At 42.0% G+C, this 21,136-nt stretch overlaps 1 protein-coding gene and 1 long non-coding RNA gene across 2 annotated transcripts; both read right to left on the minus strand.

Moving 5' to 3' along the window:
- Positions 1 to 4,568: 4,568 nt before the first annotated feature.
- LOC130202676 (exocyst complex component 8-like) lies at positions 4,569 to 7,141 on the minus strand. Its single transcript, XM_056428384.1, has 3 exons — positions 7,078 to 7,141; positions 6,197 to 6,445; positions 4,569 to 5,750 (listed from the first exon to the last, which is right to left on the minus strand). Exons 1-3 carry the CDS (start codon positions 7,108 to 7,110, stop codon positions 5,343 to 5,345), a joined length of 690 nt encoding a protein of 229 aa, XP_056284359.1. The 5' UTR covers positions 7,111 to 7,141; the 3' UTR covers positions 4,569 to 5,342.
- A 5,813-nt stretch (positions 7,142 to 12,954) lies between these two features.
- On the minus strand, positions 12,955 to 14,445 carry LOC130202720 (uncharacterized). Its single transcript, XR_008833392.1, has 3 exons — positions 14,363 to 14,445; positions 13,336 to 14,144; positions 12,955 to 13,200 (listed from the first exon to the last, which is right to left on the minus strand). It is a non-coding gene; the product is annotated as an uncharacterized LOC130202720 (long non-coding RNA).
- Between the last annotated feature and the right edge of the window lie 6,691 nt (positions 14,446 to 21,136).

A 21,136-nucleotide genomic window follows, 5' to 3' on the forward strand; every position in this document is an offset into this window, starting at 1 on the left:
ACGCGGGCTTGCGACTAAACTTCATTTATTTGACAGCTATACGTTTCCCCTCTCAACTTCTTGAAACTGTTAGAGGTCAAATGATTACTTTCCATTATCTTTTTTCGTAAATTCTTCAGTCCATTTGTTGTTCTTCTTTAAACAAATAATGTATTCTTTTATTTGGAAATATTGACAGGTACATAACACAGTAAACATGAACTGATATTTCCATTGTTTATCATCTTTTTGTTGAAATATCAGAAAACAAACCCACTCCCCCACCCCTCCCACTGTATACACGAGAGTACAGGACATTAAATACATACAAAGAGGTCACCTCATTTCGCCGAGCCAGACGCACACGCACACACACACATCTGGAACATCTGTATGTAGACACACCTGCACAGAGTCAATACCCAGTATCACACAAGTACAATATATCCAGAAATTAAATGACAACATGAGTTGTTCTTCTTCTTTGAGTTCGGGCAACCTATTATACCACATGTCTTGGGGAATAGACACAACTGAACATCAGAAATAGAATATTGTAAATCGACAACTGGCACATCTCCGGCTCAAGATTTATTTCCCAGGGACGTGGACACATTTTTTCTTCATAAATCAGTATTTAAGAATAACACTTACTCTCTCTGTCATCAATTCCCCCCAAATGTGTTTAGATATCTGTCGGGCCATTTATTTGAGTTCTTGTGAGAATTTCGCCTCGACATGCTCCGCGGCGCTCATGTCTTCAGCTCTCATGTCTTCTCACGACACAATGTGTTTCAGGTGTTTCGTAACAACCAATTACTTGCTCACTTCAAGTTACAGTGATCAATAGAAAATCATTTTGCCAATGGGTGCCCTTTTTTTTGGTTTGAGCACCTGCCCCCTAAAATGTCTGTGCACGTACATATACATACACATACATATACAGATATACACACATATATACATACACACCACATACATAAATACACACACATACATACACATAAACACACACACACACACACACACATACATATAAACATAAAACAAAAAGCAAAACAAAAAACGTGTCCCCATTAACCGTTGATGTAATGATGATGTAGTAATGAAGGTTACAGGTGAAGCACAGGTGGTGCTGTGACTGGGTGCTAACTGAACGCTGCTTAATAAGAAAAACTCAATTGTCTCTTTATTTTTCAATTGTCAATATCTATTGCCTCGTGGTCATCATATCCTCACTCTTCCATGTAGGAATGTTTAGTTCCAAAATGACCCAAATAAAACAAGTAAATACATGATGTATACAACTATGCTGGAAATTAACCATGAACATTAAATATCAGAGGAAATAAACGGCATTAAATACATATGGATCAATAACAGGTATACTGCCATCTAGTGGTATAAAGGTGAACCGTTTACTCTGCGGTGGAAATATAAATATAATAACAGCAACAACTCTGCACAGAAACATTACTTTGATTAATCTATATTAGGAAATGTGTTGCATCAAACAATGCAACGATTAAGTGAGAAGGTGATTCTTGCTGTGTACATGAATATTAAACTTCCCGTCTTTCACCACTGTCGCTAACATATCCAGGTTTAATTATTTATTCTTTATATTGACTAAATAATATTCTTCTAACGTTACCCTGCTATGTGTTTCCATCGTTAAAATTTCCCGGTTTAATTCTTTATTCTTTATATTGACTAATTAATATTCTTCTAACGTTAATACGAATATGTATCACTGGCTTTTATTTTGACTTTCATTTTAAGCACTTCCGTTCTGTCGTTTTTGGTTTCAGACAGCAGAAACGAGATACGGAGGTGGTATTCCGTTTTTCCGTTTTTGGTTTCAGACGGAAAACGAAAAAACCACGTGATTTCCGTATTCCGTATTTGGAATGAAACGAAAAAACAAACTAACAAAACGAACACGGACCGAAAAAGTAGTGTTGTTACGACTTACGAGATGTGCCGACGCTTCGAAGCGTGTGTCGAGTAATGGAGGGGGCGTTTCCTCGAAGCGCGTATCGAGGCTTGCTTCATTTAGGGGAGGAGCCAAAAATGATGACGTCCGAAGCCTCGCTGCCCGGCTGTACCACGTGACTGCTTCGGGAAGTGGTTCAGATATTGCCGGGAGGTTTGACAGCAATATAAACCCCTCAGGCTCCATTCAACATGTGGGTTGTTGGTTGAGAGTTTGGAGAGTTAGGAGAGTGAGGAGAGAAGGTTAGGTGATAAGATGTAACTGTTGAGAAACTGTTATTTCTGAATAAAAATGAATAAAATGTCCCTTGTCCTGTACATCACTGTCCAAGTTACACAAGCATATTCAGTCCCCTCTTCCTAGTTACACACACACACACACGTTCACTGTCCTCTGCCTGCTTAAGCCCATGCCATTTTCCTAAAGTGACATAACATTATTACACAACCTGCCATATGATAGGCCTACTACCATTTTGGGACAATTTACACACAGAATACATTCAAAAAATATTTTATTATGCACATATGTGATAATTTATGTACAGAAATGATTTGGTCATACATTTTTGAAATTCATAGTCATTCCCAACAGCCATAACAGACACACAAATTCAATGCATCATATTATGTGGTTAGATACAGCTGCCTGTGATTATACACTTGGCCAATAGGTGGTTTCGTGAGCACATGAAGCTTCGAGAAATGAACCCTTTCTCGAACCAATTGGCTGAAGTGGTTCGATGCCTCATGAGGCTTCATCTCACCATCACTAGGTAAAAGGTTCCAAACAAAAACTCAGGTCAGCAATAGTTTCAAAGACAGGCAGGTACAGCATCAAGGCACAAGGAGCCGAAGGAAGACAACTAAAGACAACAATCCAACAGGAGACAAGGGAAAGACAGGCACAATATATAGGGGAGGAAACAGGTGTACGACATGAGACACTAACGAGACAAGAGTGGCTGAGGACAGGTGAAGGGAATTAACCAATCAAGGAGGCAGAGGAGACACAGAGAAGAAACAGAGGAGACACAGAACAGGGCGTTACAGTGTCACCATCTTCAAGAAGCTTTTTGTCAGGAGTTTGGATCGGCAAGAGAGCTGCCGATCCAACATCGAGTTCGAGGAGGCGGTCGCCGGGGAATTAAAAGCGCAGCTACAGAAAGGCGACACGAAAACCTCCCAGCTTTGTTATAAAAGGTGAGGGGGTTCTTCAGAAGAAGAAGAAATAGCAGCAAAGTAGCTCCAGCCTGTCACGCTAAGATCCAACATTCAATCCTTCCCCGAGATATTTTCTTAATAAATAATAAATACAAATGAAATACTAATAAATCTCATGAATCTCCATTGAGTAAATCTATAAAAGTGATAACCACAACTTTTGCTACGATAAATGTTACTGTATTGTAAGTAAAAGCAATTAATTTGAGTCCAAATGTGTCCGTTAATTTTCCACAAACAATCCATGGATCACGAAAGTAGCATGAAGGGACAGAGGACGACATCCAAGCCAGCCTCGGAGATTCACTTCTTCGCTGATGAAGAACCCAAACGACCATGTCTTCATCACTTCACGCCTTCAGAGTGTTGACTGAGTGAATTCCTCTCCGATGATCCCAGCAGCCTGATGCGTCTTCTCCGAGGATAAGCTGATCACCTCACCCGACCTGAGGCTTTTCCTCGAGCTCCCGATCACATCGAGAGATTATAATGAGTGGAGCTGCGAGGCAGAGAGAACATTCATGTGTTGAATCATGAACGGAGTCTAAAAATATCTGAGTCTGCCCACGCGGCGCTGCTAGGAAATATTTTAAACGGAGAGAGAGCAGCAATCCTATTCTCATGTCAAGTCAAATAGCTGGATCTGTGTTTTACTGCAGGAACGACTGCAAGGCAGATATGCCAAATTAATATTTAGACTTTTTGGAGTAAAACAGGATGTTAAATCCACAGATTAATTTTCCAAAACATCCTTTCCAATAGAGAAATAACCAGAAAATATGGACTTTAGGATGTTTCCAAGGAAATACAGCTTAACAGCAGAACTATAAACAGTATTCACAAAGCATAACCACTTTTAGATTAGATGGATATCAGTAGAAACAAAAGATGACAAAAGATGTCCCGAACATAACTGAGAAGAGCCGTCACCCTCTGAGCTGCCACCAGAGGGCACCAATAAACAAATCAAGAAATAAAGTGTGCAAGTGGAGACATTTTGATTCAAGGTATGATGTTAACTTGCACAGGTGTGTATGACGTTATGTTCAAATAAATTCCACGTGGCTCCTCTAGTTACTGCTAGTCTCACCCATATTGTTCGAAGCTTTATGCATCGAAGATATAAATATACTCATGGTGTGGCGCCATATTCACAGTAATGCATTGAATGGCGCTCGGTCAGATCACGTGAGACTTTTTGAACAAATATTTTGTGTCGGCACATTACAAGATATCCAAATTAGAAAGAACATATGAATTCCCGGTTGTCAAGAAGCAAAATAGGAACAACAGCAAGGGGAGTGAATACTCGTGCGAGGCGCAGTATTATCACGCAGGAACACAGACGTGGAAGCAAATATGGAAACATAGACTGTGCATGAAGATCTTTATTTCATTTCATGTGTTTGTCTCCAACACAAACTGAACTATCAGAACAGTGAACAGGCAACAGTGCGTCTCCTCTTCAGTCGTCCCTTCCATGGGTCCTATGTGTGAATGATATTTAGTGCCTCAGCAGTCCAGTGAGTCGGAATCAAACACCATAATATATTACTTTACTTTTTGATGGAGAGTACGTACACAATCCATTGAGATGAGGATTTGTTTACCAATAGCTTTAATAAGTTGTTTTTTGAAATTATTAGAGAGAATTGGGTAACACAAGCACAAAACTGCTCATAACCCGTCTGATCAGAAGATGTATATATATATATTCATCAGCTGCTTGAAATGTGTCCCGTATTAATTTAACGATCATACAAATGTGTCCACACACACACACACACACACACACACACACACACACACGCACTGACATGAAAACACACTGCAATGTGGCAAATTAGAACGTAGATCAAAATGAATTTTCCACTGACAAATGGGACATTTCCAATGGGTCGTCTCTCACAGATCTGATCATTTCTCATCAATATTAGCCGACATCGAAAGGCAATTTTTGTGCGAGTCGGTACAAATAGTGGTTTACACAGACCCCTCTCGAGGTATCGTATTCCTCCGTTCTCCATGATGCATTCTGTCATTTCCTGTCCTGCGAACCTCAAAACAACCAACACCTGGCAGCTATTCCGAAAGTAATTGCCACGACAGTCAGCGGAGGAGCACGTCATTCTTTTCGTGCAGCTTCACACCATGGAGATGGTGCTCTCCGGGTTGATCCGAACCGGCCTGGTGCTCTTCCTCAGGTCCTGCAGCTGTTTGGCGGGCTTGCCCACGCACTCCTCAAACCTCCGCTCCACCACCGGCAGCACGGTGTCGTGGAGGAAGGTGGCGTTCTGCATGATGAAGGCCTTCTTCTCCGGGTCCTGCTCGCAGCGCAGGCTGTAGTCCACGTGCTGCACGGCCACCAGGATGATCTCCCTCAGGCTCTCCAGCAGCACCATGTGCAGCTCGGGGAAGTAGAGCTTCAGGCCTTCGTCCAGGAAGCCCATCATCTGCTTGGTGAAGGCCACGATGGTGTAGCTCAGGTTCACCCAGCAGTCGTCGCCGGTGTACTGGTCGAAGCTGCCGACGCCGCAGCTGCGCATCTCGTCCTGCGCAGATGAAGACGGACATCGCGTCGTCAACGGCGATCGAACGAACACTCGGTCGCGGAAGTTTGAACATTCGCGGTCATTAACAACGAGCAGACCGTACCGAAACAAAGTGCTTTCAGGTCACTTTTCTTATTTTAATTATTCAATGTTCAATTCAAAGTTTATAAAATGACAGATAATAGTGTGAAAATACCCATCGAAATTACCCAAAGGTCAAAATTGCAACTTCAAATGTCATGTTTTGTCAGACCAACATTCAAAAGCCCAAAGTTATTTAGTTTAGTCATATAAACTGTTATGGGAGCAACTCCTCACACTGGAGGAGCTGAACATTCCCTGTCCATCAACTTAACAATTACTCGTTCCTTTTCGGCTCTGAACTTCCTCGTCCGACCGCCGCTGAGAACCAAGAGACGAAACGGGCAGAGCAACAAAGAACCCACCTTGAGTTTAGCGAGAGCCTCGGGGGTCATGAGGTTCATCCTCCTCCACATCTCCTCGGAGTTGCGGTGCTTGGTGGCCTCGATGATGACGTCGTTGTAGCTCTGCAGGGCCGCCTTGATGTCTTTGACCAGCAGGGACTGCAGGGTGAAGGTCAGGTCCAGGCCGATGTCGGTCAGCTGCTGACAATGCTCCTTGGCCACTTTCACACACTCGGCTGCTGTGGACAAGCCCTCCTTACTGTCGAACACCTGATGAGGACACAAAGAAAGACTTTTATGGGGATATATTTATAAGAATAACTAGAACGGGCACTCGGTAGAGCGCATAATTTCATGTCCTTGACCTTTGACCCGATCGATCCCAAAATCTAATCAAATGGTCCCCGGATAATTACCAATCATCCCACCAAATTTCATGCGATTCGGTTTAATACTTTGAGTTATGCGAATAACACGCAAACACATACAAATAAATAAATAAATACACAGCGATCAAAACATAACCTTCCGCAGAATGCGAAGATAATTAGACTTTACTGCTTATGTTCTGCTTGTCAACCAAAACCTTAAATCCAAGAGGTAAATATGAGATATAGTCTGAGATGGAGCACAATAGTTCCCTGTTTTAAAGTTTATTTTTAAAAATATTTGAACACACAATATCTACATAATATTGGCTCAAATTCTACAATTGACTTGAACTTCAGTTGTGTTTTTTTATACGATCCCAGATGTTTAAGACGATAGCAATATAACCCTCGTGTCGTGTTATTTGTTGCTGATTTGACTCCATCACGGGTATCGGTACCGTTGCATCTCCCCTGACCTTCAGAGTCCCATATGAAACAGGCGGTACCGCGCTCGTCTTATCCTCGACCCACCTGCTTGCTGAAGGCGTCCACAAACATCCTCATGGCCGATTTGGACCACACCACGAAGGCGTGTTGTTGATGTGGTTCGCATGCGATCTCTGCCGCCACGCTGGATCGATGGAAAAGTGGACAAAAACCCTTGTTTTGCGTAAAAGTTTATGTCCAAAAGTGTGCTGTGGTCATGCTGTTAGTGCGATGTGTTTGTGGCAAAGAAAACATTAAAAATAAACACAAAAACTAAAAAGAGCGCAATCTCCGCTGAGCTACCTCGACCATGCCTGGACACAGCCGCCATACCTTCACATCATGTCATGTCATGGCCATCTTTAGCTAAGAGCAACAGGTCATGGCCTTCTTTAGCTAAGAGCAACAGGTCATGGCCTTCTTTAGCTAAGAGCAACAGGTCATGGCCTTCTTTAGCTAAGAGCAACAGGTCATGGCCTTCTTTAGCTCAGAGTAACAGGTCATGGCCTTCTTTAGCTCAGAGTAACAGGTCATGGCCTTCTTTAGCTCAGAGTAACAGGTCATGGCCTGAGCAGCAGCGGCCTTCTTTAGCTCAGAGTAACAGGTCATGGCCTTCTTTAGCTCAGAGTAACAGGTCATGGCCTTCTTTAGCTCAGAGTAACAGGTCATGGCCTTCTTTAGCTCAGAGCAACAGGTCATGGCCTTCTTTAGCTCAGAGCAACAGGTCATGGCCTTCTTTAGCTCAGAGCAACAGGTCATGGCCTTCTTTAGCTCAGAGCAACAGGTCATGGCCTTCTTTAGCTCAGAGTAACAGGTCATGGCCTTCTTTAGCTCAGAGTAACAGGTCATGGCCTTCTTTAGCTCAGAGTAACAAGTCATGGCCTTCTTTAGCTCAGAGCAACAGGTCATGGCCTTCTTTAGCTCAGAGCAACAGGTCATGGCCTTCTTTAGCTCAGAGTAACAGGTCATGGCCTTCTTTAGCTCAGAGTAACAGGTCATGGCCTTCTTTAGCTCAGAGCAACAAGTTATGGCCTTCTTTAGCTCAGAGCAACAGGTCATGGCCTTCTTTAGCTCAGAGTAACAGGTCATGGCCTTCTTTAGCTCAGAGCAGCAGGTCATGGCCTTCTTTAGCTCAGAGTAACAGGTCATGGCCTTCTTTAGCTCAGAGCAGCAGGTCATGGCCTTCTTTAGCTCAGAGCAACAGGTCATGGCCTTCTTTAGCTCAGAGTAACAGGTCATGGCCTTCTTTAGCTCAGAGCAACAGGTCATGGCCTTCTTTAGCTCAGAGCAACAAGTTATGGCCTTCTTTAGCTCAGAGTAACAGGTCATGGCCTTCTTTAGCTCAGAGCAGCAGGTCATGGCCTTCTTTAGCTCAGAGTAACAGGTCATGGCCTTCTTTAGTTTAGAGCAGCAGGTCATGGCCTTCTTTAGCTCAGAGCAGCAGGTCATGGCCTTCTTTAGCTCAGAGTAACAGGTCATGGCCTTCTTTAGTTTAGAGCAGCAAGTCATGGCCTTCTTTAGCTCAGAGCAACAAGTCATGGCCTTCTTTAGCTCAGAGCAGCAGCTCACATGTAGGCTACTTATATCTGATCCAATGACATCTGCACACTTCTAGATTAGTAAAGAAAGACAATCTTTGGTATTTTCTAATTCTTTATGTCAAGCACAAGTTAACTACTCCCCTAAAAGAGGAAGCCTTCAGAATTAGTGGTAGCATTGCATTAGGATTACATTCCTGTATTTGAATTGTATTGCTGGATCTCAATTCCTCTGATTCTTAAATCTGCAGTTAATCTGCTCGCATGATTTACATCATCAAAGTTTTGCCTTCCAAGAGCTGTTCCAAATGAAAAGTGAATGTCAGATGTATGAACCGACCTGACTGAGCTTCCACTGAAGCTTTATACCTGCTACAAGCTCAGGTCAAAATGGTGTTTCGTATGTGATTTACTAGGTTGGCTCAGATTGTTTATCATTGATGTTTGTTCCTGCTGTTTGATTGTAGTGCTCAGACATCAGCTGTGTTCTTAGTGAAGCAATAGGTATCAGATTGGCATCCAAACTGAGGGTGTCAGGGTCTTTAAGCTGCCCTTCATAAACAAGCGAGGTTCCCAACCATGGGGTCCTCCTCCAGTGGGAAATCTTCACACTGGGTCCAAATCTGTGATATCCGGCTGTCGGGGAGACCGACTTATTAGCCTGAAACAAGTGATACAATGGTGGCTAATTGTGGGGTTTTCACCTTAATGATAAAGCCCCGCTAGTTCAATTATCAGACCAACTCGAGCTAATCACTCGAAATCCAGACTGTTTGCTGTCCTGGCTCCTCAGTGGTGGAACGAGCTCCCCACTGACATCAGGACAGCAGAAAGTCTCTACATCTTCCGCCAGAGACTGAAAACACATCTTTTCCGACTATATCTGGATTAAAACACAGATTTGCACTTCAGTGGCACTGGGATGGCACTTATTGTGGTGCTTGTGGTTCGACTGAGTTGAGGAAGTGTTGCTTCCTGTGTTCTTGTTGTTCTTGGTTTGTACTCTAGGTTGAATGCACTTATTGTAAGTCGCTTTGGATAAAAGCGTCTGCTAAATGACATGTAATGTAATGTAACTCCAATGACCACAGATGACAGACTCGAGCTCGTAGTTTTACTTGTCACAAGGAGAATGCCTGAGCTGTGCCTTCGCACGTCTCCAAAACACTCTGGCTCAATTCTCCCCCGACAGTCCTTTTATTGAAACAAGTGGTTACACAAAACAGGATGAGGTCTCTTATCAGTATGAGCTTCATGACCTTGAGTCCTGTGTGGTGTGGGTTAGGGTGAGTTATGTGGGGAGACCTGAAACAAAACATTGTTCCTGTGTCTGCTTATTAACCAGATGTGACCCTGGAACCTTTTGCTCTCAGGGTGACCGGTATAGAATAAACAACACAGCAATAATATGATTGTAATTATTAATCTTCTATATAATAATTACAACCCTGAGGAGTAAACAATAATTCATAGGGCTTACATTCTTTAATACAAATTGAAAACACATGCTCTAAAACCTAACACCAATTAATGTATGACGTTATCATGGCTTCACCGCCCTAAACCGGCTGCAACCGTCTTGTGTGTGTATATTTTGGGGTGTACGTTTGTTACCTAGGTCAGAGGTCACTGAACAAGCCATCTTCCAGTGCCTTACTCACACTGGCAGGGGGTCAACACACCGTGTCACTATCAATAGTTGGTGTTACAGGTCCAGCCTTTCCCATTACAGATTAAAAATGAAATTCGTGCCAGACTTTGAAGACATAAGTGTTTATTCAAAAAGAACATATTTCTCCCTTTAAACCCCCAACATTTGAAGAAAAGAAAAAAACATCCCGTCAGTTGAACCAATTAAAAAGCACAGACAATAACAACTTAGACACACACAAAAACATCAGCGTTGACAATTTCTCCTCAACTGCAGTGTTATTGAATGTATTGATCAATCACATCAGGTATGGGTGATTTGTGGTTACTCTTATGAACATGTGTTTGCAGTGCATGTGCTACACTACCAAACTTAGCTTTTCCGTTACTACTTCATTGACTTGGAAGCTAAATAAGCACCACATCAAATTCCACTCCACTGAGGTGTGAAAGAGCGAGGGGCGTTGGCCCAACTGCTCTGGAGAAATATTACATGTTAGGTGGAAAAAGAAGAGAAAAGGATATTATGGTTAACTAGTTTGGAGACCCCAAACTAGTTAACCATACTCTCCAAGTATTTGTTTGTAGCTTTCCGATCTCATAAAGCCCCCCACCAGAATCAGCTTTAAGTGTGAACAAATTCAATGAATATGGCTTATCTAAATGTACATGCAGAGATATAGCCATACGGCTAAACACAGGCAACAACGCCTAACAATCACTACTATAAACTATGTGAGACATGTTAGAGATGTGAGAGGAGCTGTGCTCTCCATGTTTCACTCTGATACAATAACTCATGGAGTCAACTCCTCAAAACATGTTCACACACAACACAGAGCTCCATCCTTCTGGAGACCAAAGTACTACATGATGATGATGTGATGTAGTCAGAGGACTAAGACAGCAGAGTCACAACAGAGCAGGTTACATGTTGATGATGATTTAGTTTATTTCGATCAGCAAAATATACAACAATCATCATTCAACAAAAGAAGAAAGTGGCTGACCGAAAGGGTCGAGGCTGAAGCTAACGAGCTTATAAGTGCCCTAACCTATGATTTCTCGAAAAAACTTATTTCAAAGAATCATATATATACATATATATATATATATACACACACATACATACATATACACAGGCACGTGCACAGATAGACCCCTAGTGGTGCTCAAGCACCAGCCCTTTGCCCTGGATGAAAAAGTGCCCTTTGCTGGAGCCACATTTTTCTTCATTATCAGTATTTAAGAAATAAAGTTACTCTCTGTCATCAAGTTCCCCCAAATGTGTATGGATGTCTGTCGGGGCCCGCCCTCCTCGACTTAGAGTGCAGTAAACGCAAGAGAACACAACACTTGTAATAACTATACTTACTAATTGAGAATGAGGTCATGCCAGGAAATATCAGACTTCCGTGAAAACGTTATAATGCCTCAGTCTGCTATTTCACGGCATGACCTCACTCTGGGTTAGTAAGTAGTTATTACAAGTGTTGTTTTTCTTGCATTTACTCTTTTCATCCGAGCGGTCGAGGTTAGTAAGTCGTTTATTATATGGCATTTTTTCGCTCCTAATGGTTTGTAAATAAAAACAAATTGTAATATGTCATTTTGTTCAGCTCTCATGTCTTCTCACGACACGATGTATTTCAGGTGTTTCCTTGCAACCAATTACTTAACTTCAAGTTACAGTGATCAATAGAAAAATCATTTTGCCGATGGGTGCCCTTTTGGGGGGGTTTGAGCACCTGCCCCCAAAATGTCTGTGCATGTGCCTGTATATATATATATATATGTATATTTATAAATATATATATAGGCACGTGCACAGGTAGAGCCCTAGTGGTGCTCAAGCACGTGCCCCTTTGCCCTGGATGAGAAAAGTGCCCTTTCTGTATTCATGTCAAATACACATTATTGTGGTCGTCATGCTCCGGTTTATTTTTTCTGTTTTTTAGATGTGAGACGGGAGTTGTTCTTCCAGAAAGCCCGTCAGCCCAAAGATGAACGGGACGATTAAAGTCTGTTTGATTCCTTCTACAGGTTGGAACCGACATGCCACGTTCAACGAGTCCAGAAGGCTGAGCCCTGTGTCCGGCTGCTGGGAGGCGAGGAGCTTCCAGACGGACTTCAGGAGCTGGTGGACGAGGTGCCGGCTCATGTCTCTTGTCCTCAGACTCCAGAGGACGTCATTCATGCTGCTGAGGAGACGTCCTCCTCCATATCGTCTGTTCTTTGGTTTTGTTTCAATGTTCTCCATTAGGAGTTTGGTATAAAAGCATCATTTCATATACTGCCGGGGTCTGTTACTTACTTTCCTATTTTCTATATTTGTCAATGAAAATCTTGTAAATAGAAATGATGCATTGCTTTTGTTGGATTATTTAGAGTGAAGATATATGTTGGTATTTGTTACCGATTGTTGCCAACTGACATGACACATTTTGCCATGTAGGATTTTGTGTACGATAAAATATTTTTGTGGTCATTTAAGCTACGTTTGGCAAAACACAAAACAAAAATATAATCGTTTAGCCGTTATGTACATGAAAGATGTGCACTGGTGTAAACTAACAATATATTAGACATTAATTATTAAGAATCAACACAATAAGTAAATATAAAAACTATAACATTGGAGTGCATAAGTCTCAACCATTAAAGTTGATTTATAACCCAATATGAACATCATAACAGTGTTTGCTGACCCAGTAGTTTGGAATAAAAAGACATATTTAGATGTTGTTGTACATGTATTTATTAGTGAGTATTCCATGGGACAAATGAAAGGATTATTAAGTCTCGTTCAGGCTGAAGTGTCCGTCTTCTTCACAGCTGCTTCCTGGGCGGGCGGTGTCGGGGGGCTGGGTGGGCGGGCGGGCGGGGGGGGGGTCCTGATTGACTTGTGTCGTGGTCTGCTGAAGGTGACGGGTTGGTTGACGTCCACCTCCAGCTGGGAGAGAGACAGAGGAGTCCTGCCCTGTGAGACACAAACACCAGACATGAATACGTTTGAACTGAACTACACAACCTTTACATTATTGTGTTGGATCTGGCCTCCGATGATTGGATCGTATTACTGATACTTCTGTAGTCTGAGTGAGGGATTACTTACTCCGCCCACGAAAAGAAAGGCAACCGCCGCTCTTCATCTGGTCCTGTAGTCCTTCATCCTTCTCATGTGGTCCTCCCTCGTCATCTTCTTCGTCGTTAAGGAGATCCCGGTAGACTCTTCCGTGTCACAGCAATCGATACCTAAATAAAAAAGTAGAACCAGGCCAACCAGCCTTCCCCCGCCAGGCGCGAGGGAAGGCTGTCTGGAACCTTATCGGTCCTGCCGGGCAGTCGGGCTCCTCCTCTTCCTGCTGCTCCTGGGAGACTCTTCTGGTTTCTGGGGGACTGGGGGATCTGTTCATCGCTCTATCCATCCGTCTATCTATCTATCTGTCTATCAATTGTCTCTCGGTCTGTCTATCCATCTATTTATCTATTGTAAACTATATTTTCACACACAAGGAATGTGTCATGGCGGGTGGTGCAACATTAGACAACATTAAACAATCAACAAAGTGCAAGAATTGTAACATTACATTTACAGTAGAATATAAAATAAAGTGCACATACAAACCAATAACAGTACTTTAAACAGTGTAGTGTAAGTTTAAAGGGACAAGTGTATCACTAACCTGATAACTTACCTGCGGGCCAGTCCCTGGCGGAGTCGGCGGATCGCGCGGAGCTGGCGGAACCGGCGGCGGATGTCTGGGTGTCGGAGTCGGCGCCGGAGCTCGTCTGGTGGTAAAAGGGCCAAGACACGCAACAAAGACACACGCGCATTATGAAGCCTAATGTCCGCCATGTTATCTTCCTCGACTAACCTGATGGCCGTAGGGAGGCCAGGAGCTCCATCGTAGTCTCCGCCAGCTGGAGGGAAACATTTAAGGATTCTTCATTCAATAAAATAGTTCTGGATTACATTGAGCAAGAATAGATTCAGATTCCAGCTGCTAATCTATCAGTTAGCAGGTCATTATGCAACTGTTTAGACTCGTGAGCCACACCTTCCAGACTAAACAATGTTTCATATCTTCTCACTTTCCCCCTTTATAAACCTTTCATTGTGCATTGCTCTGATTTCTTACCTCCGTAGTCGATTCCGATGGCTGCCGCCGGGGGGCTGGGAGGGGGGGGCGGCAGGCGGCGGCGCTCCAACGAAGTCGCCAGCTGCAGGAAACATTGAAACAGGATTCTTCATTCAATAAAATAGTTCTGGATTACATTGAGCAATAATAGATTCAGATTCCAGCTGCTAATCTATCAGTTAGCAGGTCAATATACAGCTGTTTAGACTCGTGAGCCACACCTTCCAGAATAAACAATGTTTCATATCTTCTCACTTTCCCCTTTATAAACCTTTCATTGTGCGACAGGAGGGTTAATTGTCAAATAAATAGTTCATGGGATAGTATTGAGTAAAAGGGGCAGATGTTTGTTGAATAAGTGACGTTTCAGTCAAACAGTCAAAACAAACCAACTCATTCTCACAATCAGATGCGTCTCTAACACACCTGGTGCGATGACATCACACTGATGCATGATTCTATTTCAGTATTAAGAATATCTTTTTTCAGAAATGTCAAGGTAAAATCTGTCATATTTGATAGCCTCTCAATAAAATAACACTGTTTTAAATCCCCGACACTAATAGTTAACACATACCACAGATATCCAGCGACTTTTAAGACATTCCGGTCCTCAAATAATCATTTTACACGGAGAAACCTCCAGCACATCTGTATTTTTCAAACAGGCCCCTTGACATTGTGAACTGTTCAACTATAAACTCAAAAGGTTTCACTGATTTCTCAACTGAGAACGTTTTAAATGGTTTTAAGGTAAGAACCAATAACAAAAATGCTAAATATAAATATAAAACTTACCTCCAAGCAGCGCTGCGGGTGGTCCTCCATTCTCCGGCTTCTCGGAGGTCCGCGGAAGAGGAAGTCAGTCACTAGAACGAGATTCAAGGATAACTTTCAGCTAGCGGTCAACAGCTCGAGGAGTTCGCCTCACAGCTCCGGTCAACCAGAGGGCTCAAGCTCGAACGTTTTGGACCGATAGCTCTGAGTTAAGAGCCCCAAAAACAGGTCCATGCGAACTTTATGGTATACGGCTACAGATCTCACTCATTATTATCCACTTCACGAGGTGCATCTCAGAGCGCGAGGACGAGATGCTGGAGGCAGCTCGTGCACTCCCATCAGTTAACTCTACTTAACAAACAAAGCACTGCGACAACGAGCACAGAGCATTTTAATGTTAAATACATCACTTTCATATGATAAAGTAAAAGGAGCAGACGTGTGTACAATAAGGCCCGTTTCAACGGTCACGACAGAGCAGCTCAGGGTCACGCGCAGCTCAGGTTAGGCGGCCCGCGCGTTCCCGATGGTAACCATGGTGCCGAGTTTATGCATTTTACAGGGTACATTTGAGAATTCTATAAAAATGGTTACGGCGCCATCTTTTTTCTGTAATTTCAAAGTTAAAGTTACACGTTTTGATGCCTTAAACCAAAAATAAAAGGGGTTTCGAGGCATTGCACTAATTGTCAACACATTCCGCACATCTCCTGACATTTTCAAGACATTCTGCAGCTCAAATCTCATTTTACACGACGAATCATCGACCGAGTGTCCTGTCAACATTATAAACGTTAAAACTCAAAAGGTTTCACTGATTTCTAAACTGAGAACACTTTTATGGATTTAAGGGGATACGTTAATAATAAAATTGCTTAATTAAATGTAGAAATGGTCTTACCTTATGGTCCAAATCACAGCCCGGTCGCTTCAGCAGGGGCTCGTCCTCGGCTCTCGGTCGTCGGAGGGCCTTCCTCGGGGTCTCAGGTCTCTCGTAGTCCGGATCTCGTGTAGTTCTGTAAGACAAGTTTTGTTTTCAACAAAAAGACTCAAGCAGTGCAAAAGTCTCAGAGTTTCATTCACAGGTCTGGGTTCACAGGAGGGTTCACAGGTGAGGTCCGCTCGTGTCAAAGTCCAAAGTGCAAAGGGCAGAATCAGAACGTCATGACCTTAAATAGCCTCGGTCCGGTTTCCATGGCATTGACGTGCGTACGTACGTGCGTGCGTGCGATTGAGCAATACAGAGGCATTATTTATTTCCCCCATATTTTTTAAATATATATTTGATTCATACGAGTTATTATTATTATTTGTATTAGTAGAATTATTATAAGTATTATTATTTCTCAGTTATCTGTTGCTATTCAGTAGCTGTATGAGCTGTAAAGCCAAACTGTATGCTAGATGAAATATATTATATTATATATTATAATCTTATTTTTTCAGAGGGACCATGTACAGTTAAAACAAATGTCACCATTTGATGCACTGCACCAGATTGTACTTGGCAGATGGATGAGCAATAGATGACGCGGGCTTGCGACTAAACTTCATTTATTTGACAGCTATACGTTTCCCCTCTCAACTTCTTGAAACTGTTAGAGGTCAAATGATTACTTTCCATTATCTTTTTTCGTAAATTCTTCAGTCCATTTGTTGTTCTTCTTTAAACAAATAATGTATTCTTTTATTTGGAAATATTGACAGGTACATAACACAGTAAACATGAACTGATATTTCCATTGTTTATCATCTTTTTGTTGAAATATCAGAAAACAAACCCACTCCCCCACCCCTCCCACTGTATACACGAGAGTACAGGACATTAAATACATACAAAGAGGTCACCTCATTTCGCCGAGCCAGACGCACACGCACACACACACATCTGGAACATCTGTATGTAGACACACCTGCACAGAGTCAATACACAAGTACAATATATCCAGAAATTAAATGACAACATGAGTTGTTCTTCTTCTTTGAGTTCGGGCAACCTATTATACCACATGTCTTGGGGAATAGACACAACTGAACATCAGAAATAGAATATTGTAAATCGACAACTGGCACATCTCCGGCTCAAGATTTATTTCCCAGGGACGTGGACACATTTTTTCTTCATAAATCAGTATTTAAGAATAACACTTACTCTCTCTGTCATCAATTCCCCCCAAATGTGTTTAGATATCTGTCGGGCCATTTATTTGAGTTCTTGTGAGAATTTCGCCTCGACATGCTCCGCGGCGCTCATGTCTTCAGCTCTCATGTCTTCTCACGACACAATGTGTTTCAGGTGTTTCGTAACAACCAATTACTTGCTCACTTCAAGTTACAGTGATCAATAGAAAATCATTTTGCCAATGGGTGCCCTTTTTTTTGGTTTGAGCACCTGCCCCCTAAAATGTCTGTGCACGTACATATACATACACATACATATACATACAGATATACACACACATACATAAATACACACACATACATACACATAAACACACACACTATACATACACACACATACATAAAAACATAAAACTAAAAACAAAACAAAAAACGTGTCCCCATTAACCGTTGATGTAATGATGATGTAGTAATGAAGGTTACAGGTGAAGCACAGGTGGTGCTGTGACTGGGTGTTAACTGAACGCTGCTTAATAAGAAAAACTCAATTGTCTCTTTATTTTTCAATTGTCAATATCTATTGCCTCGTGGTCATCATATCCTCACTCTTCCATGTAGGAATGTTTAGTTCCAAAATGACCCAAATAAAACAAGTAAATACATGATGTATACAACTATGCTGGAAATTAACCATGAACATTAAATATCAGAGGAAATAAACGGCATTAAATATATATGGATCAATAACAGGTATACTGCCATCTAGTGGTATAAAGGTGAACCGTTTACTCTGCGGTGGAAATATAAATATAATAACAGCAACAACTCTGCACAGAAACATTACTTTGATTAATCTATATTAGAAAATGTGTTGCATCAAACAATGCAACGATTAAGTGAGAAGGTGATTCTTGCTGTGTACATGAATATTAAACTTCCCGTCGTCACCACTGTCGCTAACATATCCAGGTTTAATTATTTATTCTTTATATTGACTAAATAATATTCTTCTAACGTTACCCTGCTATGTGTTTCCATCGTTAAAATTTCCCGGTTTAATTCTTTATTCTTTATATTGACTAATTAATATTCTTCTAACGTTAATACGAATATGTATCACTGGCTTTTATTTTGACTTTCATTTTAAGCACTTCCGTTCTGTCGTTTTTGGTTTCAGACGGCAGAAACGAAATACGGAGGTGGTATTCCGTTTTTCCGTTTTTGGTTTCAGACGGAAAACGAAAAAACCACGTGATTTCCGTATTCCGTATTTGGAATGAAACGAAAAAACAAACTAACAAAACGAACACGGACCGAAAAAGTAGTGTTGTTACGACTTACGAGATGTGCCGACGCTTCGAAGCGTGTGTCGAGTAATGGAGGGGGCGTTTCCTCGAAGCGCGTATCGAGGCTTGCTTCATTTAGGGGAGGAGCCAAAAATGATGACGTCCGAAGCCTCGCTGCCCGGCTGTACCACGTGACTGCTTCGGGAAGTGGTTCAGATATTGCCGGGAGGTTTGACAGCAATATAAACCCCTCAGGCTCCATTCAAAATGTGGGTTGTTGGTTGAGAGTTTGGAGAGAGAGTTTGAGAGTTTGGAGAGTTAGGAGAGTGAGGAGAGAAGGTTAGGTGATAAGATGTAACTGTTGAGAAACTGTTATTTCTGAATAAAAATGAATAAAATGTCCCTTGTCCTGTACATCACTGTCCAAGTTACACAAGCATATTCAGTCCCCTCTTCCTAGTTACACACACACACGTTCACTGTCCTCTGCCTGCTTAAGCCCATGCCATTTTCCTAAAGTGACAGAATAACATTATTACACAACCTGCCATATCATGATAGGCCTACTACCATTTTGGGAACATTTACACACAGAATACATTCAAAAAATATTTTATTATGCACATATGTGATAATTTATGTACAGAAATGATTTGGTCATACATTTTTGAAATTCATAGTCATTCCAAACAGCCATAACAGACACACAAATTCAATGCATCATATTATGTGGCTAGATACAGCTGCCTGTGATTATACACTTGGCCAATAGGTGGTTTCGTGAGCACATGAAGCTTCGAGAAATGAACCCTTTCTCGAACCAATTGGCTGAAGTGGTTCGATGCCTCATGAGGCTTCATCTCACCATCACTAGGTAAAAGGTTCCAAACAAAAACTCAGTTCGGCAATAGTTACAAAGACAGGCAGGTACAGCATCAAGGCACAAGGAGCCGAAGGAAGACAGAACTAAAGACAACAATCCAACAGGAAACAAGGGAAAGACAGGCACAATATATAGGGGAGGAAACAGGTGTACGACATGAGACACTAACGAGACAAGAGAGGCTGAGGGCAGGTGAAGGGAATTAACCAATCAAGGAGGCAGAGGAGACACAGAGAAGAAACAGAGGAGACAGAGAACAGGGCGTTACAGTGTCACCATCTTCAAGAAGCTTTTTGTCAGGAGTTTGGATCGGCAAGAGAGCTGCCGATCCAACATCGAGTTCGAGGAGGCGGTCGCCGGGGAATTAAAAGCGCAGCTACAGAAAGGCGACACGAAAACCTCCTAGCTTTGTTATAAAAGGTGAGGGGGTTCTTCAGAAGAAGAAATAGCAGCAAAGTAGCTCCAGCCTGTCACGCTAAGATCCAACATTCAATCCTTCCCCGAGATATTTTCTTAATAAATAATAAATACAAATGAAATACTAATAAATCTCATGAATCTCCATTGAGTAAATCTATAAAAGTGATAACCACAACTTTTGCTATGATAAATGTTTCTGTATTGTAAGTAAAAGCAATTAATTTGAGTCCAAATGTGTCCGTAAATTTTCCACAAACAATACATGGATCACGAAAGTAGCATAAAGGGACAGAGGACGACATCCAAGCCAGCCTCGGAGATTCACTTCTTCGCTGATGAAGAACCCAAACGACCATGTCTTCATCACTTCACGCCTTCAGAGTGTTGACTGAGTGAATTCCTCTCCGATGATCCCAGCAGCCTGATGCTTCTTCTCCGAGGATAAGCTGATCACCTCACCCGACCTGAGGCTTTTCCTCGAGCTCCCGATCACATCGAGAGATTATAATGAGTGGAGCTGCGAGGCAGAGAGAACATTCATGTGTTGAATCATGAACGGAGTCTAAAAATATCTGAGTCTGCCCACGCGGCGCTGCTGGGAAATATTTTAAACGGAGAGAGAGCAGCAATCCTATTCTCATGTCAAGTCAAATAGCTGGATCTGTGTTTTACTGCAGGAACGACTGCAAGGCAGATATGCCAAATTAATATTTAGACTTTTTGGAGTAAAACAGGATGTTAAATCCACAGATTAATTTTCCAAAACATCCTTTCCAATAGAGAAATAACCAGAAAATATGGACTTTAGGATGTTTCCAATGAAATACAGCTTAACAGCAGAACTATAAACAGTATTCACAAAGCATAACCACTTTTAGATTAGATGGATATCAGTAGAAACAAAAGATGTCCCGAACATAACTGAGAAGAGCCGTCAACCTCTGAGCTGCCACCAGAGGGCACCAATAAACAAATCAAGAAATAAAGTGTGCAAGTGGAGACATTTTGATTCAAGGTATGATGTTAACTTGCACAGGTGTGTATGACGTTATGTTCAAATAAATTCCACGTGGCTCCTCTAGTTACTGCTAGTCTCACCCATATTGTTCGAAGCTTTATGCATCGAAGATATAAATATACTCATGGTGTGGCGCCATATTCACAGTAATGCATTGAATGGCGCTCGGTCAGATCACGTGAGACTTTTTGAACAAATATTTTGTGTCGGCACATTACAAGATATCCAAATTAGAAAGAACATATGAATTCACGGTTGTGAAGAAG

The sequence above is a fragment of the Pseudoliparis swirei genome, chromosome 12, assembly GCF_029220125.1.
Source record: "Pseudoliparis swirei isolate HS2019 ecotype Mariana Trench chromosome 12, NWPU_hadal_v1, whole genome shotgun sequence".
Classification (NCBI taxonomy): Eukaryota; Metazoa; Chordata; class Actinopteri; order Perciformes; family Liparidae; genus Pseudoliparis; species Pseudoliparis swirei.

What these genes read in the sequence shown, in the direction of transcription:
- LOC130202676 (XM_056428384.1), bottom strand. Translation starts at nt 7,110, where the DNA reads ATGAGGATGTTTGTGGACGCCTTCAGCAAGCAG. An exon ending in TGGACGCCTTCAGCAAGCAG is followed by an intron (nt 6,446 to 7,077) that starts GTGGGTCGAGGA and finishes TGTCCTCATCAG; the next exon opens with GTGTTCGACAGTAAGGAGGG. An exon ending in AGGCTCTCGCTAAACTCAAG is followed by an intron (nt 5,751 to 6,196) that starts GTGGGTTCTTTG and finishes TCATCTGCGCAG; the next exon opens with GACGAGATGCGCAGCTGCGG.